The 25,871-nt window shown below is 41.3% G+C and overlaps 1 protein-coding gene across 4 annotated transcripts in view; it reads left to right on the forward strand.

Moving 5' to 3' along the window:
• The window catches only part of kmt2e (lysine (K)-specific methyltransferase 2E), a 37,829-nt gene continuing 11,958 nt past the window's right edge, over nucleotides 1-25,871 (forward strand). For 3 of the 4 annotated variants that reach the window (XM_084710492.1, XM_084710493.1, XM_084710494.1), the window contains exons 1-8: nucleotides 19,998-20,157; nucleotides 21,470-21,651; nucleotides 21,764-21,802; nucleotides 21,897-22,097; nucleotides 22,733-22,863; nucleotides 23,059-23,176; nucleotides 23,326-23,435; nucleotides 24,112-24,364. In XM_084710492.1, the coding sequence (XP_084566618.1) occupies nucleotides 20,040-20,157; nucleotides 21,470-21,651; nucleotides 21,764-21,802; nucleotides 21,897-22,097; nucleotides 22,733-22,863; nucleotides 23,059-23,176; nucleotides 23,326-23,435; nucleotides 24,112-24,364 (1,152 nt within the window). In that variant the 5' untranslated portion in view covers nucleotides 19,998-20,039. Of the gene's footprint in view, nucleotides 365-12,617; nucleotides 12,803-18,882; nucleotides 18,995-19,637; nucleotides 19,868-19,997; nucleotides 20,158-21,469; nucleotides 21,652-21,763; nucleotides 21,803-21,896; nucleotides 22,098-22,732; nucleotides 22,864-23,058; nucleotides 23,177-23,325; nucleotides 23,436-24,111; nucleotides 24,365-25,871 lie in introns of those variants that run through there. The other variant, XM_084710495.1, reaches the window with a different exon arrangement.

The raw sequence follows: 25,871 nt of genomic DNA on the forward strand, positions 1-25,871 counted from the left end.
TCGTGGGGGAGGCGGAGTCTCGGCAGTCCTGGCAGGGCCGCCATTTTTGCAAGGGGAAAAGAGACTGGTTTGAGGGGATCTAATTTCTAAAAGTCGCCGTTGACTAGGGCACAGTTTTAACGGTTTCTAATTAATTTCTAGTCAATTCCGTGCCACCGCGTAGAGCAAGAGGCAAGGGATTTTTCCACAGAGAAGGACTCCTTAGCGGACACGTCTAAATACAAACATTTTAAAGCTTTGCTAGGGATCCGCAGTGTGTGGACAGAAGTATTGTTTTGGTTGTGGAAGCTGTGTGGAAAGCGACGGGGGTCTTACCCAGGTCCCCTTATTCGCTATTCAGATCCTCCAGAGTGGACATAAAACGGTAAGTAAACAGCATTAAAGTGGTGGTTGTAGGGTGAGCACAAATCCGACCTGGAAGGCTATTGTTGGCTTTAGTTAGCTTGGCTAGGCACATCATGCTGATGCTGGCTAACGTAGTTGTAGTATCAGCTGAGGTTAGCTTGCTAAGCTAGCCCATCAACACCGTTAGTTCAGTGTCCGTAGGCGCTAAGTCCCATTTCGTTCATATTTACATTAATCGAAATTTGCAAACAGCTAACCAGGTGACGTAAGTTTCCAATGTAAGTGTCAAGTTGGCAAGCGTAGAGAGCACTTGCTAGCTAGCGCATGCTACTAGCTCAAATTAGCTTGCCTCAGACAGAACAGGGCTCTCTGACTTTTCGTTGATCGTGTGGCAATAAACGAGACGTCATACAAAGTTATCTCGGGTAAATATTATTTACGGGTCCTTGTGATCAATCTAATCGTTTGCCACATAATTAGAGCAGCCTCAACCCTGGCTAAATACACATTAACGGTAAGGGTAACGTTAAGACGAAAACGCTGCAATTATTATTAACAGCCTAACGTGTAATGTCTCGGTCAACAACAGTTAGCAACGCCAGCAGTGAACTTGTCCTAAAAAAATATGACATAATATTATTCGCATGTTCACTAATTATAACTAGAACCAGAGGGGGATTCAGTTGATGTTTAGTTTGACACAGTGACACTGCGGGCCATATTGCGCACGGTTTCATTCGGTTTAGTGTAAATAAATGTGACCTCCTAATATACCCGCTTTATTTCCAGCCAGTTAATTTACTTTACATTAGCTGAGGTCCTTGCAACTGCAGCTGTCAATTCAGTGTAACTTTATTTTAGACACATAGGTCCATATCGGTATAAAAACAATATAGAAATACACTCATTGCAGGTCAGTGGTTAAAACACATTTGTGCCAATATTTTCAAAAGCAAGATGAGTACTTCTCGTCACTTTGGGTACGCTCAGTTAAGGCCATAATATTACATTGATCAGTTACCCATACATATTTATACATTGTAATTTCACAACACTGCATGGAAGGTGGTAACATAACTAGTCACAAACTTGCACTTGTACATCTTGGGAGCTTGAGCAAGATTCTGAATGCAGCAAACGCGCCAGTTCTGTTTTGGACATGTTTTGATGAATATAGAAACAGTACATAAAGCATTTATTACAAACTTGAATTTGTTGTGCTGGTCTATCCTATCTTGCTCAGCAAGAGCACGGGACATTATTTCCGTTCAGCGAAATTTCATACAATGCCACTGTTCAAAAGCCAGAGAACAATGCGCTTTAACATGCATGTAAACATATATATAGATTAAAAAAAGGTGCTTGGTCTGTTATGTCCTAGTCAACTCCACAGCAAGACCCAGCTAATAAAATAGCGTAAATGCCTGGAAACATTGCGCAGTGATCTCATAGGCTGTTGAGCTTTTCATAGAATCAAGATTAAATTAATAATAGATCCAATGTCCAACTGATTTTTTTTTTGTTATAATTGGCCTTAAAACTACATTTCGCGATCACTTAATTTGGATTCAGGGTGTATTGGGTTCAAATGCTGCAAGCGTGGGGGAGGGGATGTTCCATTTGGGCATCTCGCCCCAGTCATACAATTTGTAACTCCATCTCGACTGGCAAAGCTTTAACCATGCTGAACTCTTACTGTCGCAATTGGTTGTTTTACACGACCTGAAACAAATTACCGTAATGTGCATGTGCAATCGGTTATGCTGCCCCCAAGCAAGCTGTTATCTCTCTCTCAACGTTGATATTGTCGCTCTTTTCCTGTCTGTGACGAGCCAAGAATTAATCCACTTCTTTCGTGTCGGCGTTAGCTTGCTTTGCTAACTTAAATCCACTACGCATTACAGCATTAGCCCCCGCTGGTTACCGCTAGCTTTGTGCGTTACTTTCCACGGTTATTTTTGGCCTTTTTTTTTTACGACAGGTGTCACTGTGTTAAACGTTGCTTCTTTCGCTTTCTGCTTCATAACGGTTAAAAACGGCTAACGGTTAAAGTCAAGGCGGCTCGCGCTTCGAATGCCATCACATTTAGCCTGCTGCTACATTTCCAGAGGCCATAATTGCTACTAGCCGATTAGCTTACTGGCTCTGCTTTCGACGAATTCACAAAACTCCCCAATGGTAACAACACAGAGACTGTACCGACAGAGTGATACTTAAGGTAGAGTGTATGAGAGAGGCGATTGAATGCATTCTTGGGGGGATTTTCTTCCCATAGCGAGGCTCCCCTGGCCACACGGTTGTCTCGCCGTCCTGAGAAAAGCGCTATGAAAATGGCGACAGCACCAGGGTGTTGTGGTGGTAACATAATAGCAACGTTGTACCCTCCACACCCCTATCGGCAGGACTGACTGCAGCGCCGACACACTCACTGGGAAGCAACTACACAACACATGATTTTTATTTTAGTTGAGGGTATGGGGATAACAATGATGTCAAATAATCTAGATCGTGCGTCGATAATACTGCGCTTTATGGCTTGTCATAGTATTAATCACTGATGCTGTAATGCCTATTCCCAAAACGAGCAGCATAGTATCCCTGTAACATGCGTCACGGCTTATGCTATTGCTTGTGTTTCGTGTTGTAATGTTGGATGTAGGGACTTCAGGTTAATTTTGATTGAAAATTAGTACTTGCAACTGAAAAATACAGTGAAGAGCACATTGATATGCTTTGTTTTGACAGCATTAAGCTTCTTAAAGGTACATAAACACAACTCTCAAGATAAATCTATTGCAGACCTGCTCCTTTGCCACATCACCTCCATGAAATCGTCTTTACTAAGTTAACATTATGTAGTTTGTCCTTCACACCCGTGGTTTGCATTTCTTCTTAACTGTTTTCTGTTTATCCACTTGGTGTGATAGAAATGAACTCAATATTTTTTGAAAAACATTGGGATGTGATTTGGTTAGCTATAATGAGTAATAATAAATAGGGATGCAAAAGTGTATAGATTAAAAAAAAATCATCCAATAAAATAACTGATATTAGGGCTGCACAATTTGGTAAAAAAAAAAGAAAAGAAAAAAAAAGTCACATTCTGATTATTTTGACTAAAATTGCAAAATATGATTCAATTAGTAGAAAAAGTAATTTTTGCATTAAAATGTATACATGTCAGATGACTGATTCCACATTCTTTTATTGTAAATATAATTTCTCATAACCCGTGATTTCTGCACACCTGAGGTTAAGATAGAGAGAGGAAAGATGTCCCATCCGCCTGACCTAACCAGATCTAACTGACATCACTATTACAACAAAAACAGAATAGATCTGACTCTCCAAATGTTCATTATTTTTTCCATTGGCTTTTATAAGCATTTTGCCTAAGAGTTCAAATTAAATTCTTTGACATAATCTGTCAACTGAGATATTATGGAAATATGAAATTATAGCTGATATTTATCAACAGTAATTTCATAATTCGAATAATAAATATTAATATAAATTCCCCATCATTGGCCAGTATTCATTGTGCATCTCCTACAGTTAGCTATTTTGAATTTCAGGGTTGCTTAAGAAAGATAGTTTGCTGCTTGTAATGAAAAATCATTTTAATATTTAATTTGCTCAAACTACATAAGAGATAACCCATCTTTTGCACTTTACATTCATGGCAAACCAGTTATATTAGACATCATAAAATGCTAGGGGTGTCCTAGTCTGTGTTTTGATGTGATATTTCTATTTTCTAAGGTAATATTATAGCCTACAGACATACTTCAAGTAGATAATAATAAAAATATGCCTGCCTCAGATACAAATCTTGCAGATTGCCTCAACACAATCTCATATGATAGGATATATTTAAAATCGAATGTTTATTAATGCTATAGGCCGTAAAAGTGCCCCATGTAGGCTTCTTTTTACTAACTATATTGGGTTAGTTTGTCATTGCTACCATAAAATTGCATTTTACCAAGGTACCATCAAATATTAAGATAGTAAATTTGAAAATATCGGCGGAACCAAATCAAAGCTTGTTACCAGGATAGTGTTTCCAAGCCTTTGGACTTTCACTAAGTCGTGCGATGGAGTGGCACAGCTGTCCTTCCCTCTACGTCACCCTATGGGACAAACTTGGCACTTTATTTAGCTCAAATGCCTGTTCATGACTATTGCCAAGTAGTGTTTTTTTCACATTTTCCTCCTGACAATTTTAATGTCAGCTGAGTGAAGAAAAGTAAAAATTCAAAGTTGCTGAAGCACATTGTAACTGTTCTGAAAGGATGTTGTATTGTTGTCAAACAGTGCAGACTGACAGTATCATACAAAGGTATCTATTTGACTAAAGCATCTGTCAGTAGCAGTACACAGGCCTCAAACCTCTGCAACCATACTGTGTGAAATAGGCAGGCAGAAGAGGGTCAGTTTCAAATGTAATTTTACCATTTATCATATAAACATCACTAAGCACTTGAATGCCTACTGAGTGTCCATGTCATCTTAATGAAGCTCAGCTGCCTGTGGAGATGGTTCACACAGTTGTAAGTGGCAAAGGGTCTTTTCATCTGTGGATGGTTTATTACTACTAGACGAGTAAGTGCTTAATCAGTCTCTGCTACATAATACACAAAATCCCTAGCCATCTTGTTCTTCCTTGTAAAGGAGCAGAGGCTTTTGTCCTGATCCTCGCTCCTTTTTTTCTTCTCTCTGTCTACATGATATTGGAGCTGACAGTGTTAAATACCTGACTGGCTCTATGTGTGCCTGGTTGCCCTGTGCAGTAAAGTGTGTGTTTGCTTGCTATGTTGACAGAGATGGTGACGGGAGGTGAGCAGCCTGCCACTCCCCCTCTGCCATAGGGACAGAGCACTCTGGCAGGGAGTCATAGCAGTCTCAGATGACACACCTTTCCTCTCACCCTAACCCCTAGACAGACTCACAACACACTTACGATCGAATGGCCACAAGCTGAGCTCAAAACTATTTCATTTTTCAGAGTGCTCAGCATAGAGGAAGAGAGAATAAAGAAGTCAAGCAGGTGCACAGGATGTCTATTGGTGTATTGACATATTGATAGGGCAGATGAAGGCCACAGCCTCGCCAGTTTCCTCATAGACACTCTTCCTATACTTAGAAGAGCTCCCCTTGTTATTGTGCTCTTCTCTGTCTCCAGACAATAAACTCATCCCTGAAACAGTAGCACCTCTGTGTAGGTGAAGCAGAAACACACCTCACCATGTGGGGCTAAGCTGTGGCCCGGTCTCCAGTGATCTCACTTGTGTGGTACCCAGAGAGACCCAGAGACAAAGCTGCCTGGCTCTGGGGCTCGACGCGGTCACATGGTATCCCAGCTGGGAGGAGAAGCCAGGGCTCAGGTGACCTGTTTTTGTACTGCTAGCTGGGCCGTAACAGATCCCTCTTTAAACTAGCAAGCTGCCTCCCCCCGACAGGTGGCTTTAGGGCTGGGGCTGCTGCTGAGGCTGCAGCCCTACTACGCCTCCCTCAACCCTCTTCCTGTGTTACAGCAGCATTCATGGGTACTAGCACAAGGCAGGATGGGCCAAATAAAGAGGGGATGTGCCATCAATGTTGGTGATGTAACGGCGCTGCGGTCCAGGCGTGAAATTGATCCTCGAACGCTGCTGTAATGGGACCTGAGTGGCTCTTACTGTTCGTTTTGCCCTGTAGATGCTGAGTAGCCTCTACCCATTTATTCTGGACATACACGCACAGCAGGGCTGCAACTGATGCTTCTTTTCATTGTCAATTAATCTCACTTTTTTCTCAATTGAAGGATTAGTTGTTTTGGCCCAGAAAATGTCAGAAAATGGTGAAACATGTTTATCAGTCTTTCCAAAAGCCCAAGATTAGGATCTGAAATGTCCTAGTTTAGCCAGAACACAAAGATATTCAGTTTACTGTCATAGATGAGTAAAAATCCAGGAAATATCCACATTAAAAAGCTGGAATCAGAAAATGTTTACTTTTTTTCTTGAAAAGTGACTCCATCACATTAATCCATTATCAAAATAGCTGGTGATTAATAATAATTGATTCATAATTGATTAATTGTTGTTGCTCTAATGCATAGCATTGAAAGAAAATTAATTCCTCACTATTTTGATAATCCAGTATTTCAGTCATTTTTAAGCAAAAGTGTGATTAGTAGTCAACTATTAAATTAATTGCCAACTATTTTGGGTTTTGGATCATTGGTTAGACAAAAGAAACTATTTGAAGGCATCACTTTTGACTCTGGGCATTTTTCACTTAGTTTCACATAATCATGAAAATAATTGCAAGATTTGATCTATAATGAAAATAATCATTAGATGCAGCCCTAGCATTCTCCAAATGCTGTCATTGGCTGCCAGCAGCATGTGTTCCTGCATGTCAATCTCTGATAATCAGGATAGCTCCCCAGGACCACGAGGCAAAATCAGACCGGCTGTCACAAGCTCAGTCACGTAGATAAAGATGCAGCTTGATGTGAATTGTTTAATGTAATGTATACCTTTCTAATTTTTACAAGTGTTTTTGAGTGACGTAACCCCTGACCACACAGAGCCTGGCAGTGATACTCTATAAGCAGGAGCACGAGGGAGCTGGAGAGATTGTGCCCCAGGGGTTCTCCTGAACAGACATTACTCAGACTACAGGAGGGCTGCCCCAGCTTTGCTGCCAGACCCTGTTCTTCCGACTGACTTTAACTCACTCTCTCCCTCGCTGTTTGAGCTGAGCACAGAGGATATTGTTTTCTGTTTTGCTCCTAGGATGCTGTATTAGGACCATATTCCTCACACATCACATCACACAGTTTTCTAGCACAGAATCCATATATAAACCCCCAATGCAGATAAAACTTTCCTGTGTGGCACTTAACCTAACCTGTTGCGATGCACTTTGAAGTAGCAGCTATATGCTCAAAGTGAATGCGAAGTATAATGTAGCCCTTTAAATGCCCCAAATTTACTTACTTTGTTTTGCTTTGTTGTTCATTATCAGTCTGCTGTGCTGCTGGCTCTTTGTTTACTAGTTATGAGACATGAATAAGACTGCAACTAAAAAATATTTTCATTTCAAATAAGAACTTCATTAACCCCGAAGGAAAGTCTTGTGCCAGAGATTGCTCAATACGAGTAGTAACATAAGAATAAAAACAACACAGTATTAAATGGAAAGCATGCAAATACAAAAAACAGTGCCCAATAGAATAACAAAAGAAGTAAGAAATTAAGTTAAAATAAATAAACAAATAAATAAATTAAATGACATAGATAAAGTAGTATTGGCAAAGACATTGAAAATAATATTGCACCTGATAATGAATGTAATCTTGTTTGTGATTATAAAAACAAAAGGCAATATTGAACATGATAATAAATACTGTTTCATTATTATCATGTACAATATAATGTTAATTGGTTGATTATTTTCTTTCTTCTTTTCTTACTTCTCAAGGTCATCAAATGTCTTGTTTTGTCCCAATCCATAGATGCTCAGCTTACTGTGATAGAGAAGATACCAGAAATATTTATAATAGACTTTTGAGAGTCTGAAACCAGAGACTTTGGCCTTTTTTTCCTTAAAGAAAATATTCAAAAGAATTAATCGATTAACAAAATAGTTGGTGATTAATTTTATAGTTAACAACTCAATTAGCTGCCTAATTGTTGCAGCTCTGATGCAGATAAAGCATTCCCATGTGGCAGTTACCAACCTGTTGTAATGCACTAGCAGCTGCAGTGTTTAACTATTTTGATGTGTGTTATATGATGTTTGTAGCCATATTGCCCAGCCCTGCTCCAGGCTCACTGTGAAATAAGCATGTAATGCAGCTCTGAAATCCCCCCAAATCTACTTTGTTTCTTCATCACTCTGCTGCGCTACTGGCCCTTTAATGTTTACTAGTTACTAGTTATGGGACTTGAACACTGCAGCACAGCTGTCTCCTCATCATCTGACTCCTCTAAGTGGAGGTATTGGCTTGCATTCAGCAGCACAGTTCCTATTGTGGCTGCAAAAATCACTTGTGTGGATGCTCGCATCCATATCCCCTGCTGTATTGATGTATGACTTCACCTTCAGTGCTCGAGTGCAGAGGGAGCGCTGGCAGCCATGGGCACACTGATTTATGAAGGACGGGGCAGATGCAGTGTGTCCCACTGTGGGCACCGTGAAAAAGAGGGCCAGGCCTACATTCCATCTGGGTCACACTTCCTGTGTACATGACTGTATTTGTATGAGTTTGTTTTATCCGTTTGTTTATGAGCTGAGTCACTGCAGCCAGCTATGAAGACGGTGTGAAGTCACATCAGCTTTGGCAGCGGGGGGGCTGAGGGATTCAGTTGGAATCCCTCGTTTTTCTCTTGCTCCTCCTACTTATCGGAAAACATAATCTGCCGGGACTTGGCTGCGAAAACAAGAATGAAAACACTCACACACACAGAGCGGTGGTAATAAACCGAGGAGAGAGGAAAGCTGTTGTCTGTAGCGGCATGGTTTTTTGAGTGTGATGGTGTGGGTTTTCCCTCGTTGACTTCAGTGCGGTTCTGTCTTAAAAGGATAGTTATTCCCCCACACAATGACGTGACTGTGTCCCCTCGCTGAGAGGAGGAGAAAGGAGAGACTGGGTTACGCTATGTGCTCCACTCCGCCACCCAGAGTCCACCCAGGTCTCGGCTGTGTAGCGTCACTGTCAGACAGACCCCATGTACACCTCCCCCACCCCGCTGCTGCCCTCTGAAATGGAGGGGCGGCTGTGGATGATTTCTAAAAGCTCCCTACAGCGCGAGGAAATCTGTTCAGAGAGCGTACTTTAGATGCACTGCAAACCTAAACCACTTCCATCTGTGGCTTGCTCTACTATTCTCTACATGTCTTTCTATGTCCCTCTTCTCCTCAGCCCTCCCCTGTGCCTGTTCCCCATTCCCCCCCACCCCACTCCTTGCTACTCTCATGCGTTTCCATAACAGCAGTAGATTTGGCCAAAGGTGGCTTTAAATGGTCTCTCCCTGCCTCCTTGTAATTAGGAACTGCGTCTGCGACACTCCCCTTCCCCTTCGCTCTGCTCTGCGTTACTGTCTCAGGTTTATTTAGGAAATGCACAGAGGAGGGAGAGGAGAGAAATCCGGCTGGGCGGGGTGACTGGGCACAGGAACGGGGGGGGTGGTGGTATATTTTTTTTTCTTTTTTCCTTTCCTTTCTTTGGCTGCATTTCTCCGGTGTGATGGACAGCGCTTCTAGAGGAAGTAGGAGGAGCAGGCAGAGGCAGTCACAGCAGCGCAGCTCAGATTTAGTCAGGAATGCTGCTGTACTGTACTTGTTTTTCTTTTTTCCACCCGCCTTTTGTCGGTCTTGACTGTGTCTGTCTGGCCTCAGCACAGTGTATGTATGTTTGCACACAGCCCTGAGAACCTCCTTGTAGAGAGGAATGTTTGAAAAGGAGGCTGAGGGGTTATCTGTATGCGTGTGTATGTGTGTGTGTGTATGTGGGGAGGAGGGTTTTTTATATATACATATATGTATATATATGGTGTGTGTGTGTGTGTGTGTGTGTGTGTGTGTGTGTGTGTGTGTGTGTGTGTGTGTGTGAACGTGAACTTGTGTATGCATTCCTTAGTAATGACAGCAGGATTCCCTGGACAGAGAGGAGACAAACCAAGTGGATGAGGGAACAAACAAGGCTGCTTCAGAGGGAAGCTATTTACCAGTGCTAAAAACATACTGGGCCTCTCAGATAATACAAAGGGGGGGCCATTTCAGTGTTTTTTGGCAAATTATCCTGTCCTTGTTGATGATTGTGAAATGCCCCCACCAGTGATATAGCCATGCTGCTTAACCCAGTCAGGTCACGCAGAATCAGAGGAGAATTTGGAAGGTGATCCCATCAATAGCCTTGGCTGACACTCAGACACACAGGGGTCTTCTTCCTCCTATTAATTAGGCCTAGAGCTGACAGCTGTCATGTCTCTGAGACTCTCAGCAGTCCTGCTGGCTCAAACAGTACATTTGGGAGAATTAGTACCTGAAATTACTACTGTTCTTTTTTTTTCAACTTCTGTTGCCTGTTTCTCGCTGTGAACTATGAGTTTTCAAGGGCAGGGTTCCCAAACATTTTCATGTCAAGAAATGCCACAATAGATGCACGTTAGACTACAGACCCCCAGTTTGACAGGATTTTGTCTCAAGGAATCCCCTTTAAGTATTTTTTAATGGTTTAACGATAATAAGGTCTTCACAGTCAATCTATCAGTCAACAATGTTTTTTCCCTTGTTGTTCAACCTTCCAAAAAATGTGATAAAAGTTTAAATATTTTTTTGCTGGGGACCCCCATCACGTCATTCTAACATCACTGTTGGTCCCTGGACCCAGTTTGAAACCTTTGTCCTAGAGCTGTTCCCAGTACTTAGAAGCTTTGTTCATAACAGTGACATTCAGATTCTGAATCAGCATTTGAATACTGCCCATCTTTTTTTTTGCATGTCTGTCATTTCTGTTTAATCTTGGTATGTCTGCACGGTAGAAGATAAAGATTAGGATACGCTAATATTATAAGTATATAGCTTTGTAAAGTCAAAGTTTAAAAATTTATTTAAAAAAAAGAGACAGCTATAAAATGTCATGGTGATCTTTAATCCAATTAATCACTGAATACAAATTGAGGATTTTGTTTAAGAATTTTTTTTTTCTGTGATGACTTGATCGAAATGGTGTTAGATTCAGCCCTAGAGTCTCTCTGATAAGCTGTGCAGTAGAGCTGCACAACATGGAAAAAAAAAATCATGTCGTGATCACTTTCACAGATATTGCAATCGCAATATGATTCACCTTTAGTGGGAATGATCATTTTTACATCACAATTTTCATTTTCACTGAAAAACTGTTAATCATGATGGAGTGACATCAGTTGAGGTCTGTCAGGCTAGGCATCTCACATGTTTCCTTTATCAAAAACTTGCAGCTTCTGTGATGTGGATATTGCACTTTGCCATGTTGCAGTTTCAGTAATATTTAAATTAATAGCCCTATAGTGAACTATAACTTTCCTCGAAAGAAGCCATGCAGTCAGGTTTGACAGCCAACCTTGTAATGAAATACAGATTTCCTGGATAGATGCCGTGTCTGTGTATATGTGGAGACATGAATTTGTGTGAGTGCTTCAGAGGACATGTTTGGGCCAGGATGGGCTGATACCTCATAGGCATGCAGAGACAGGTTTTCATGTGGCGGTGCGTTATTACTCGCTAAGTGTGTGAAATCTGCCCCTACTCGATACATGACACATCCCTTGCTTTGTAACCCCTCTTCCATCTACACTCGGAGCCGCGATCTGAGCCTTTGTTTGGCCCCGAGTGTGCATGAGCAGGCGGAGGTGTGACCTCCAGCCTATTTTGTCTCGGCATCTGTCCCTCCCACTAATCCCGCTTATCAACAGAGCTCTGTGTATCAGGGGCAGCCACACTGACACATATGCTCCCGTCTGGATTCACATCAACCAGTGTATAATTTATTAGTCCAACCAAACCTCCCACTTCTGGACCAAAGGAGCTCTACATTCACTACCTGTCACCTAATGTGGTCAATTATTGATGACTTGATCTTACCATGTGAACAGCTAGAGATCCGAACAGTAGCATTGATTAAAAACATTGGCTTTCTTGTCAATAAAATGTGTGGATATGCAGAAACTGTATCTTTTATTGGGATGAGTGTGTGTGAGCGCTTAGAATAGAGCACTCCTCTCCAGTCGAAGGGGGAAAAATGGCCTCTGTGTGTTTGTGCGTTTTTCCTCCCTCCTTTCATGGCGGCCGGCTGCTGTGTTCTCTTGCTCCCCTTTGTGGGAGCTTTCTTACAGTGCAGCCTTCTGCATTCTTGGCATTTAATGTGTAGAGGTCGCTTTAGCGCATTTTACAGCACCAGCTCAGGCTTCACCTCACAATATCGTATCCTCCTCCTTTTCATCAGTACATCTGCTTGGTAGCTTTGTCAGGTGGGAAATTCCTGTCAAACAGTATTTCAGACTGGTCTGAAAGTATGAATCATGCATTAACATGTGCTGGAAAACCCCATTTTCACTATGATTTGTAATTTCGAGTTTGCTACACACCACAACCTTGCAAACGCTTTGTTCTTGGTTTGAAAGAAATGACACATGACTGAAATGATAATCAATTTATGCTTCTACACAACACTAACAGATTTTCTTTGTTCCCTTTCCCTTTTGTCTGTCTTCCATCCTCTCCTACTACATGTTCAGGCCTTGTGGATGCACTTAGATGTCTGCAATGACTGCTGTGGCTGGCATGCCTCAGTGTTTTGGACTCCCATTCTCTGGACTCAGTAGGACAAGAACTGATCAGCAGAGAACGTCATGAGCATAGTCATCCCAGTAGGGGTGGACACAGCAGACACCTCATACCTGGACATGGCTGCGGGCTCAGAGTGAGTAACACCGACAAAACATGACCAAGCCCTCACTGTTCACACCTTTTATGCCCCCTCACACCTCCATTCATGTTGTATACCATTTAAGGCCTTCGCTCCTCGCCAGAAGTTTGCTCTCAGTTTCGCTCTTTCTTTTTTTCTTCTTTCTAACCTCTTTGCATTTCACCTTACCCCCACCATACCTCATACCTCAGTCTTCTGTTCGGTGACATTCAGAGGTATTTGAAACAATTATTTAGGGATGCAACAGTAACAAAAACTCTAGGTACAATAAAAGTCCATATTATATTTAGTGCAATATTATTTTAAATCAAAGAAAAACAAAAAAATTTCATTATTAAGATATCAATATTATGTGTACAGCATTTTTGTTCATGTAATATTTTTTTCCTTTTAACTATAAGTGCTTCTGCTTTCTTTCTTTAATAAAATAAAAGTACCCAGCCATGACCTAAGCATGTGCAGGAAATTGGCATGAATTGTCTTTGGCAATGAATGCTTAAATTATGTATGCTCAAATTCTGTCAATCCTTGAAAACACTTGAATTTTAATGTAGGGTTTTTAAGGTTTGAAACGTGCTTGGATAAAGTGAGGTTTTGGATAAAATGTTTAAAACTGCTTTAAATTGTAATTGCATTACTTTCGTCATGACTGAATAGTTCCATTTTATATAAGGGAATAAAAACATTAGACATTGGTTCAGCAAGTTTGTACAGGATGCCAAGACTACTTCCAGACAGATGTCACATTCGGAAAACGTAAATTTGTTGTTTTCCTTCGGTTTCACCCTTCTGGGGAATGCTATCACAAAAACATATTTTAGTTGTTAATAGCGCTATAACATCTGGAATGAAATAATCATTTTGAGTGTATGTCCTGGAATATGTAATTAATCACAGCTTTAAGGTGCTGGAAAAGCTTGAAAATGCACCATGAAAAATTTTGAAAGTGCTTTGGAAGAGTTGTAGGAACACTGTATAGTTTTACATTCCTATTTGTCTCCTTTATTTGATATAAAATGATTTCCCCTGTTAACCTCTCCTTTGTATATGCTCCAACATGCCCTCTATATAATGGCTAAAGCAGCTCTGTCATCTTTTTTTCTGAACTGCCTCCTCCCTCATAGATCTCCTCTCCCACGTATACAAAATTACTGTTAATGGGAAAGGAATTCACAGTCAATGGAAGCAGGGCCCCTCCGGTGTCTGCTTTAATGGACAGTTCAGTCTTGCCATTGATTATACTTGCACTCAAGTATTGCTCATCACATAGGCATTCTCAGTGTTCAGCCATTAACCACATCTAACCGTGTGTAGCTGGCCATATGCCTAGAATCTAGATGTATGTGACACTAACTGTGTGAAACATAGAGGGGTACACAACATGATTTTCCTTGATGCTTTTCTAATGCTCTAGCTTGATGCTTGTACATGTGTACGAGTCAGTAAAGCAGAAATGGTGCATGGAGCCATGGCAACAAGCCTCCTATTGCCCCTCCTCTCTGTTTCCTATAGTCTTGTCAAGGGCACTGCCGTGGCTTTTTCTGGTCAAATAAATGAAGCAAGAGGTTCTCGTATGACTAAAGAATAACACACGTCATCAACTTATGGAGGGGGCTCCTGTCTCTTTAAATGAGAGAGGGAGAGAGTGCTCCCCTCCCCATCAGAGCTGTTGCCGTGACAGCTTGTGTTGCCATGGTATCTGCCCCTCGCCTCCCCTCCCTCCCCTCTGCACTGCGCAGGGCCTGTTGCCATGGTCACAGGCCTGAGTGACAGGTGGCCCTCACATAGACATGGCGTCTTAAACAGTCCCACCGCGCCCCCCCCCCCACCCCCTCCTCTTCTCCGCGGAGCTCTGCTGCCACCGGGGGTAGGAGTAAACCCCTCGTCATGACTCTCGCTCTTTGTCCGTCCGCACTCTGCGTCCGATCGCCTGCTGCAGATTTATTCAAAAGCAGATAACAAGCTTGAAAGGGGCTTCCACCTGCTGCTGCGCAGGTCCTGTCCACACCAGAGGGACACAGCGTAGCTGAACACGCACACACACACAAATGCACATCTCTTCGGAGTATTGTGAGTGCACCAGCCCGAGTGTGGAAGAGTGGGGCTGGCTACTCACCAGCGAAACAGCGTCACGTCCTTTTCCACATCCCCCTGAAGTCTGCAGCAGCGTGACCAGCTGTTGGCTAATGCAGTGTGTGTGTCCACAGTGACACACAGAGCCTGGCGTGCGCGCACACGCTGACAGAATACGTAATGTTGCCATGGCAGCAAGTGGGAGCTCTTTAGGAGTGAAGGCGTTGCCTCTGGCTGTTCAGTGCTGCTCTTTTTCTCTCCTGCTGTTGATCTCTCCATTCTCCATGCTCGTCCACTCTGCCTCTTCACCCTCTCTCAGCAGGTGTTTGCATTTTAAATTACATCTGTTCCTTCTTACATTCTCTTGACATTTATGAGCTATAAATAGTACGCACCTAGCTGCCACCTTAATTTAAACTTCAGGCCCCTAAAAATCACTTTTCATTCCACTGTCCTTCTCTCTCATCTTTTCATGTGCATGGCGCAGGCCATAGCTGTCCATGACTGATGGTGTGTCTCCTCCAACCCTCCCACTTATGTGTACTCTAACTCTTAGTCCCTCCTTTCCACATCCCAGGAGTGGAGACATGAATGATACAAACCCTCCAGTTATGCACACATACATTCAAATGTGTTTATTTCCTTCTCACTGAACAGGCTGGCTCACTTGTTTGCCTTCTCTCTGGGGTGGGAGAAACAATCAATTCTCCTACATATTGTGATTTTTTTTTTTCATTGCTTAATCAGTTTTTTACATATATATAAATAAATAGCACTTAGTCCGTTTGCTCACTGCTAACACATTTGACCCATTGACGTGCTAACGGAAATTAGCATACGCAATCACGATAATATCTGAAATGGATTCACATGCTGAACATAAAAGATCGTGCACAGCCTTTAAGACATATATTTCCTCTGATCTGTGGAAATAAACTAACAGCTGCTAATTTTACATTGCTAACTCAATCTATTACTCTGGCTTCTACACTTCATACTAAAGATCTACAGCAACCTCAAAGGGTCAGAACTCAAACTCAGAATTCACAGTTTGAAAGTTCAGTTTCTCATGTGAAGGAACATCAATTTAAAGGCTCTTTTTGCTGTGTGTAGTTTTCAAGGGCTTTTAATTATTATTTTGTCATTGCACTAGCTTGATGAGCAGGAACAACCAAAGCTTACTTTAAAAAGTATTTTACTTTTACATACATTAACCTATAGAAATGATTCTGCTGAAATGAAACTAAAAGACTGACTGACTGAGATGTGCATTGTTTTCATAAATATGACTAATGATATGCAATCTTTACAAGTTTAGGATTCATTTTTTTCCATATGGTCTAGAGTTTAAAAAAGCCAACTAAACTTGCAATAAATATTAATATCAATATATATCATAATAGAGTGTTGTGTGGCCTTTCTGTCTCTGCCTCGGTCGCTGATTCACTTGTAGGTCTAACTGACAGATTAATTCTCATGAACCTATAAAAAAATCCCTCCCTTAACCATTGAATGATACGTGCCTTAACCAGATCTTAAATCCCTGGATTATAAAGTGTAGACTTTGATCTGGTTAATCATTAATGGCAGAAAAGTTCCTGCACTCTGTCAAGTATGATTTTGAATTCCCCTCCATATCTTCCTGTACACTTGAACGCTTAGACCCATTCACCCATGTGGCAGTTAATCTGTTGTTCACACACCTTACCCTGGGCCCGCCTCCACCACCTCATGCATGCACTTAACGTTTTCACTTTGACAGTGAATACTTGAGCGGCAACGCACACAGGAAGTGTTGCACATTGCTCATACGGAATGCAACAGGCAGAGCAATAGGGCTGAGAAGGGCTCACACAGGTACTGTATTGCCACTTTACTTCGGGACTCACTTTAAAAGGGGGTGTGAGTTCATGAGGGGATGGAAGGGAGAAGAAGGTACAAACAGAATTGTGTTTATCTTTTTATGTTAAATTGTCAATCATTAGTACTTGCTGGTTAATTTCACTGTGCTGAATAAGAGCTTCGGTTATGGAGTCGCCGTGTAAGCAAAGTAGGTTTATAGAGGCAGAAATGCTGCATGGTCTGTTCAGAGTCCCCATAGTCTTTTAGTCTTTTGTATCCATATTACTCAGTATACCTGAGAGGCTGTCAAGTAATCTTGGTGAGCTTTTCTCCATGTTTTTTGCCTTGTTCATGGAAACATGTTGCCAGTGGCCCTCATGGAGTTTCTACTTTTGTATGATCAGCTTTCGCATTTATATACACTCCTTCATGGTGTTGGTATGTCTTTGACCTTGGTTTTCTTAACTGGGCTATGAAAAGTAAGAAGAGGAGACTCAAGTGACGTTTTTGCATGATTGAGCCATTATCACATGTGGATATCTAACTATGACATGAATAGCTACTGCTCCTTACCTTCAGCTGTTCTCCTTTTTATTTAAAATGTGTTTTGCTCGTCCTGTAGCACTCGGTCAGTTTCTCCTCAAATTTCCCTCTCTTCCTTCTTTTCTTCCCTCCTCAGTCAATACTTGACTATCTTGTCTCATGCCATCCGTTTTGCCGGTTCAACTTCCCTCTTAACTCTAGTACCACCCCCTCAGCAACTGAAGAATAATAGATCATGTCATAATAAGGGTGGGTTGGTCTCAAACGGCCAAACAGGCTCGCTCTCCTCAACTGCATTGTTATCCTTGAGAAAGTGGATCTACTGGTTTGGTATGAATGATTGTGATGGTTATATGTGTTTGTTGTTTTTGTCTTTGTAAGAGAGCATGTTTGTAACGATTGTTTGCCTTGTAGATACAAGTTCAGATGCAGAAACATCATTTATTTTGACTTTTATGTCTGTTAGTTGTTTGGATCTCAGGCCTGAGATCAGTCAAAATCCTGCTTAAATATCGAAAGCAAAAGTACTCATTTTGTAGAAAATAGCCCATGTAATAGATATGACTTTATTAGATTGTAAATAAGAAGCGTTTTACTGCAGCTGGTTAAGGTGAAGCTAGTTTAAACTACTTTAAATGCAATTCTTTAGTTAAGTCAAGTGGTTCCCAACCCAGGGCTCGGGTGCTCTCCCAAAGGGTTGCAGGATAGATCTGAGTCATAATATGTCTTAATATATTTTTTACAATTGGAAAGTAGAAATTAAAGTTCTGCTTCACACACTTGTATTCATTTTGTTCTCTAATGATTGCTTTTGTTGTGAAATAGCAGATAATTTTACTTCCTTGGTTTAACTGAAACCAAGTTTAGGGCTTTAAATCATGCTACATATAATAACAGATAATAAGACATGAGATACATATTGGAAGGCTTGCAACATACTGCTTCTTTTTACTTCAAATTTCACACCTCACACTGCAATGGATATATATGAGCAAGAGGGTCACAGTTCAGGGTTATGACAAAGTAGTATGTCCCAATTTTATGAATGCAACAGTACATGCTTCATGAGGGCAGCTGCAGCTCGTACTAAAAATAAAGAGTATGCAATTAGGAGTGAAGCTTTTGACATCTGAAATGGGACAGGGGCCCCTAACTATACACTGCTTTTTTATTTTGCAAGAGGTCTTGAAAGAAAACACTGGTTTAATCTTTGATAAATGGTATTTTATAAGCTTATTGTATGTTTATAACTATAGCTGTGAGATAAAGGCAATTTTGTGGAAAGTAAAATGTATAATACTTACTGCTGAAATTTCATGCAGTAAAAGTGTAAAGTGACTGTAAATGGAGATACTCAGGTACTTTTTTGAGGTATTTGTACTTTACCTAAGTAAAGTACTTTTTCCACCGCAGGGCCTTCTACTGACCCTGGTCCATCCATTTTCTCTCCGCTAAACCTCTGTGTCACCATTAGTTTCCCTGTCCAACAAATTTACTGACGCACTCACAGACTTCCTCACACTGTTTGAAGGAAACAATTACTCTGTGTAACCTTGTTATCAAAGTTTTTCAGTATACAGTAATGCATGTGCTTTGTTTGTGTTGCTGCCCAGCAGACCAGAATCGGTGGAGGCCAGCCCTGTGGTGGTGGAAAAGTCCAGCTACCCACACCAGATCTACAGCAGCAGTTCTCACCATTCCCACAGTTACATTGGCCTGCCTTACGCTGTGAGTACACACACTCCGATTCCTCTCACCATATTACAAATAGCCTGCATAACTTGATCCCTCCTTCTTTGTTAATCATTGACCAGCTCCCATTTAGGCCAAAGTAGAACATTGACCTGTGATGGACTGGCTTCTTCTATCTTTTTACAATACAGGAAATTAGAACTGATTTATCGACAGAAAATTAATCAGTAACGATTTTGACTGACTATAGATAAGGTCATTCTTTAAGCAAACATGTCAAATATTTGATTGCTTCTCAGATGTGGGGCATTTGTTTCTTTTAATTGTCTTATGTTGTAGGAAACCTAATATTTCGGTGTTTGGACTGTTGTTAAGACATCAACTTGGGCTCCAGGAAATTGTGTTGACTTTTTTTTTTTTTTGAGGTTATGTTTACCAACTGATTCACTGATAATAAAATAATCAGTAGTTGCAACCCTAAAGGAAATTGTTGAACCCCCATCTCTATTTGAGAGATTGAATTTTCTGCCAATTTTGCAGAAAAATTCAAAAAGTTAGATTAATCAATTATTAAAATAGTTGGAAATAATTTTTTTGACTTATTGCTCTGGCTCCATTTTGCTTTGTAAATTATCACCATGCTAAACAGTTGTTTATCTCTACCACATCCTTCCATCAGGACCATAACTATGGGGCGCGGCCCCCACCTACACCACCAGCCTCCCCTCCCCCCTCCATGTTGATCCGACAAGGAGAGGGGGGGCTGTTTGTTCCAGGGGGCCAGGACGAAGCATCCCGGGGCACCACGCTCAGCACCTCAGAGGATGGCAGCTACGGGGCTGACATCACCCGCTGCATTTGTGGCTTCACCCACGATGACGGCTACATGATCTGCTGTGACAAGTGCAGGTAACCGCTGATTACCTGATGTTTTTTATGATTAATTAGTGGATGATTCACGCTTCTGTCTTGCCTGTGGGCCCAACTTACCTTTAACATTAAAGCAACTTCAAACTGTGAATTAAAAGTCTTTTGTGATTTTGTGTTTGTTTGTTTTAGTGCCTGGCAGCACATAGACTGCATGGGCATCGACAGGCAGAACATTCCTGAGACGTACCTGTGTGAACGCTGCCAACCACGACACCTGGACAGAGAGAGGGCCATCCTGCTGCAGACCAGGAAACGGGAATGTTTGTCTGGTGAGCAAGATTTCACAGATGGATATATGCACCCTTAATCTTCATCAAGATTGCTTTAGACCTTAACAGGATAGTTCAGATTATTTGATGTGGGGTTGTTTGAGGTACTTACTGATGGTATTACCTACAGTAGATGCTGGTCGACGCCCCCAGTTTGGAGAAGCAGGGAGGTGCAACAGCACGAAAGCTAAGCAATGTACTGCTGTGGACAGAATCAGCAGTAAAAAAATCGTTATCAGTTTAAGTGTGTGCTATGTTTAGAATAATTCACTGCTTTACGTTGCTGTCACACAGCCTTTTCTGTTGGGAAACCACTAATATATAAGCCAGATATTGCTCATTCCAAACCAGCCAAACTCCATGGGCGAAATCAGTAAATTTACCTGGCAGAACAGGAGGAGGAGGAGGAGGAGTTGTTACTGGTCTGCCACTGCCTCGATCTGTTAGTTTGTTTGTATTATTGTGTGACTTTGGTGTTTTAAAAGGTAAGTTCAGACTCACCAAAGACAAAGTCCTGTGTTCTCCAAGGTAAAATTACTGTTTTCGCCCATGGAGTTTGGCTGGTTTGGAGAGAGTGATATTTGGCTCATATAATGGCAGTGTCCCATCTGAAAAGGCTGTCTGGCAGGAACATAAAGCGGTGAAAATGCTCTAAATATAACATATACTTAAACTGATATTTTATTCATTTCTTTTTAGGAGGGACCTTTTTTTAAGTGGCTAAAATACATTTTGTTCCTGGCTTTGTCTACTGAATGTCTAGTACTCATCTCTGCCTTTCCAAACTGGGAGCCTTTTGAAACTTTAAATTTCTCAAAATAAATTCATTGCCTTGGTGAGTCATTTTCTGAATTAAAGCAGTTTGCTTTTGAAAATTTCAACAAAGTTACAGTGTGTTGAGACAAAGTTGGGTAAAATACAGAGAGCAGTTTTTATTTTGACAGTACCGTTCCCCTGTGCAAGTTATGAGGTGTTAAAAGTTTTCTATGAGATCCCTTAGATAGATCTTTCAGTTCTGCTTTTACTGGCTTCCTTTGCTGCAGTAAATGGCCAGCTTGTTAGTGAGCAGAGCAGGTTGTAGGCTGTGTCAGGGTGCAGCCTCCTCCCCCTGCAGGCCAGGGAAATTTCACTGAGCCTGTGACACACTGACACCTGCTGGACAAGACGCAAACTCCTTTTGTAATCTGTGTCATAACATGCCTCATCTTGCATTATTGTAACCTGACAAGCTCTTGTGTTTTTTTTTTCCTGCAGCAGCTTTTATAACTTTGTTCAGTACTCCCTTTGTATAACTTTTTGTGTGCTTATTCAGATGGGGACACCAGTGCTACAGAGAGTGGAGATGAGGTGCCGCTAGAGCTCTACTCCACCTTCCAACACACGCCTACCACCATCACCCTGACGACCGGGCGCCTTGGCAATAAGCAGGCTGACAAAAAACGCAAAAAGAGTGGTGATAAAGAGCCTCCAGCATCCTCTGCCCGAGCTAAGAAGGTCAGGTTTGACTAATTAATTTATAATGAAAGCAGTCTAAGCACATTATGTATTTTATGCTTGAACTTTCCAATTAACATTAAAGTGTCAATTTCTTTCTGTCTCTTGGCAGGCTTTCCGAGAGGGGTCCAGAAAATCCTCCAGAGTAAAGGTAAACTTGGCTTACAGAGTCCTGTAGTTGTTTTCTGTTTGAACCTGAACCGTCTGTACCAATAACCCTATTGTTTTTTGGGTTTTATCCTTAGGGTGCAGCTCCAGAACAGGAGCCAACAGAGCACCCGTCTCTGTGGGAGAACAAGATCAAGACGTGGATGGAGCGTTACGAGGAGGCCAGCAGCAATCAGTATAGTGAGGACGTCCAGGTCCTGTTGCGTGTTAAAGAGCAAGGCGACGGCAAGAGCCTGGCGTACAACACGCACCCCGCCTCTTTCAAACCCCCTGTGGAGGTACAAACCTGTCTGCACTGTGTACTCACCCATCCTTAAAAAAGTTTTGAAAATTGCCTTAATATGATCCTACCAAGAATGAGTTGTTTTTTTAACTACAGGCATTGTGTGACAAAAAAGGGGTGAACCTCACAAATTAAAACAGAAAATCTGACAAATGTCCTTTTTACTCATAAGTCTCCTTCTTAGCACATGAAAAGTTCTTAAAAATCCAAGTGGTGGTTCAAAGGTGGTTCTTAAGCATACACCGGCACCATATTTCTGCTTTCTAAAATAGTCATTTAAATCAACATCACTGTTAGTTTACTTTTATACAAGTCAACATAAATTGGCACTAATCCATACAAATGTTGGCACTGATTTGCATTAATTTAAGATGTTTTTAAATATGACTTAAAAAGCACTTCTAGATGGGTTTCAACATATTCATGACTGACAAATTTACACTAATCATCATAAATGTTGGCAATTATGAAAATAAACTTAAATGGGTTTTATATTTTTAAATGCCTGCACTACATATTGAGGAATGTAGTCCGTCTGCTGCACTAGCTTTCTCTCTGGACCTTAGTGTAACTTAGTGTGTCAGCTGTCCAGAGTCTGTCCTCATGTCTGTCTGTCTCCCTCTGATTCAGAGTCAAGTTCAGAAAAACAAGAAGATCCTCAAGGCGGTGCGAGACTTGGCCCCAGACTCCCTCATCATTGAGTACAGGGGAAAGTTCATGCTTCGACAGCAGTTTGAGGCCAATGGATACTTCTTCAAGAGGTCAGGATGCCAGTCTCCTCGGATTTGTTTCCTCTGAATGAAAATTGAATATCGCTGCTTTTTATAACGCAGGTCAAACAAATTAAACAATATTAAGCTCTCTGGGAACTTAATGCTGCGTAGTTCATTACATTGTGGTGTTTTCTAAGCGAATCGTTAACACTCATGCATTGATTTCCCTTGTCTCCCTTTTAGGCCATACCCTTTTGTGTTATTTTATTCTAAATTTGACGGATTGGAGATGTGTGTGGACGCTCGCAGCTTTGGCAACGAAGCACGCTTCATCCGTCGCTCCTGTACCCCTAATTCTGAAGTAAGTAAACATCCCAAAAAACTGAATTAATAATGAATATTACTTGTTTTAGTTATCTTAATCATTTATAGACATCAACTTAATTGTTTTTCATTTGTTTTACTGTGATTAGACAGTCTTGTCTAATGTTTTGCTTTAACCTCCCTCAGGTGCGGCACGTCATTGAGGACGGCATGCTGCATTTATACATCTACTCATTGAGGCCTATCACCAAAGGCACAGAGATCACCATTGGTTTTGATTTTGACTATGGCAGCTGGTGAGTTATAGCAAGTCCTTTAATTATTAAATAGTCTTAAATTCTGTTTAGGAAGGTTTTAAATATTTATTTATTGAATGCTGCGTGAATGATCTCACTCATTCCCTATTCGAAATATAAACAGAAGGAACAATATTGGCTAAATAATCTGTAAGAAACATTGCCAAGTGAATAACTGTCCAGCTCTACCGATATTTAAACATTTTCATTCATTCTACACAAGGTTGACTAGATTCATTGTGACAACAAACTGTCTGTAGGCTAAATGAGAAAGGATGACTTTTAGCCATTTATTTATAATTCATGTTTAAACTATAAATCCAAGGACCACAGTAATAATACTGGGATCTAAGTGACTTTTATCGTAGAATTTGGGAATTCTACCCTAATAAAGACTAACTTCAGACTCTCGCTGTAAGACAATGGCGCTATTATTATCATTAAGTTACGTGTTTGGACAAATTTTTCACATTTTATTATTTTTCTTTTTGCAAAATTTGTGCTAAATTCAAGTACTGACGTTGAAAAGTCTTAGAACTTGCTGATACGTGTAGAAACCCTGTATAAGGAGTAAGTTCAGTAACACAGCAGCGAGACAAAGTCCTTTAGCGTTCTTCTAACTTCATATTTTCCTTTCTCTTCCATCATCCATCATCTCTTCTCTTAATACATGTAGTAAATACAAGGTGGACTGTGCCTGTGTGAAGGGGAACCAGGAGTGCCCGGTGCTCAAGCACAACCTGGAGCCCACAGAGAACATGGGCTCCGGAGGCCGGCGCAGGGGGAGTCGCAAGGACAAAGAGACGGTTCGGGACGACCAGGGCCAGAACCAGAACGTGGGTCTGGACGGCGAGGGGAAGGGCAAGAGCGTGGGCGACGGCAAACAGAGGAAACTGTCTCCTCTCCGTCTCTCCATCTCAAACAACCAGGCAAGATTACACGTTTTTGAATTGAATGCACTCAGTCTCAACCTTCTTTAACACTTGTGTCTACTACTATAGCATAATGTTGTTTGATCTACATTTACCCTTGTGGTCCATGCATGCAATTTTGTTTGACCTTTGTGAAATGTTATGTGCATGTGTTTTCCATTGTCACTCTTTGTTACTATACATCCTCTTTAGTTCCCTCTTTCTCCCATCATCCCTTTATGCACTCACCTTTTGCCCCCTCAGCTAATAATTTTGACCACATAGTTCAGATTCTACCATCATTGCACAAGACACTGTTGTGCCACTTGTCTGGCAGAATTGAGTTCCAGCTTATTACCCTTTTATGCAGGCGTTGACCACAATCAGTTTCTCAACAGAATTTCTCCATCTCCTCTTTTGTCTGTTCCAGTATAGCGGTTTTCATTTGCCATGTCCAAGCCAAATTTGAAAATTTGGCGTTTGACCAATTAGAAGTGTAGTATTTGTAGCTTAGGTTGTCTGAGGTGAGACTGTGGTTTAGACATCCAGAAATGAAAAGGCGTTTTGCAGAGTCGTGTCACAGCCGTAAGGAAGAAATGTGAGATGAGACGTCCTAACAAAGGAGACGCTGATACAGTGATATGTTCACAGTATGTCAGCTGCTAAATGGTACCTTTTGTAAGAGGGTGCTGGTGCAATTTCGAGTGTAACAGATACAATGAGGTGCACACGCAGATTTATTAAAGGGGTAGTTTGTCTTTTTTTAAGTTGGGTTGTGTGAGGTTCTTATCCATAGTCGGTGTATTACCTACAGTTGATGGTAACTGTCATGCTCTGAGTTTGTAGAAGTAGTAGGACTACTGGTGGATGACGTGAAGCTACGTACTGCTGTAGACAGGAAAATGTATTTCAGCCACCTAAAAAACAGTTATATATCAGTTTAAGGTCACATTATATTTAGAATATTTCCACTGCTTCACCTTGTTGTCAGACAGCGTTTTCGGAGCGAAAACTTTAACTACATGGCTCCAACTCCTTTTCCAAAAACACTGATTTTATCTTGCAGAACATGGGAGTTACTAGGCTACTGCTGCCTTAATCAGTTAGTGTTATTGTGTGATTTTGTTTTTTTAAAGGGTCAGTACGGATTGACCAAAGTCACACAGTAACACAAACAAACTCCTAGATTCCACTGGGCATGTTGCATCTGTGACAAGGTTTTGATCCACCCTCCACTCGTGCCTCGTGCCCCACCAGCAGCGTTTCAGAAGTAGTGTTCACTCATCTGGTTTTTGTACTTCTACCAGGGGAAGTAGGCTACATAGTTCAATAGTTTCTTTTTGACTGTTTTTATGGTCGCAAGTTTCCACGGGTTTTTTTTTTATCTTGAAACTCGACCAGTTTGGTTTTGGAGAGAGCGATCTTTGGGTTCTCATTGTAAAAATGCTGTCTGACTGTCTGTTTTTTAGGTGGCTAAAATGTGTTTTGCTGCTGACGCTGTCCACAGCAGTACATTGTTTAGCTT

This window comes from Lutjanus erythropterus, chromosome 22 (assembly GCF_056507025.1).
Source record: "Lutjanus erythropterus isolate fLutEry1 chromosome 22, fLutEry1.hap2, whole genome shotgun sequence".
In the NCBI taxonomy this organism is placed as follows: Eukaryota; Metazoa; Chordata; class Actinopteri; order Lutjaniformes; family Lutjanidae; genus Lutjanus; species Lutjanus erythropterus.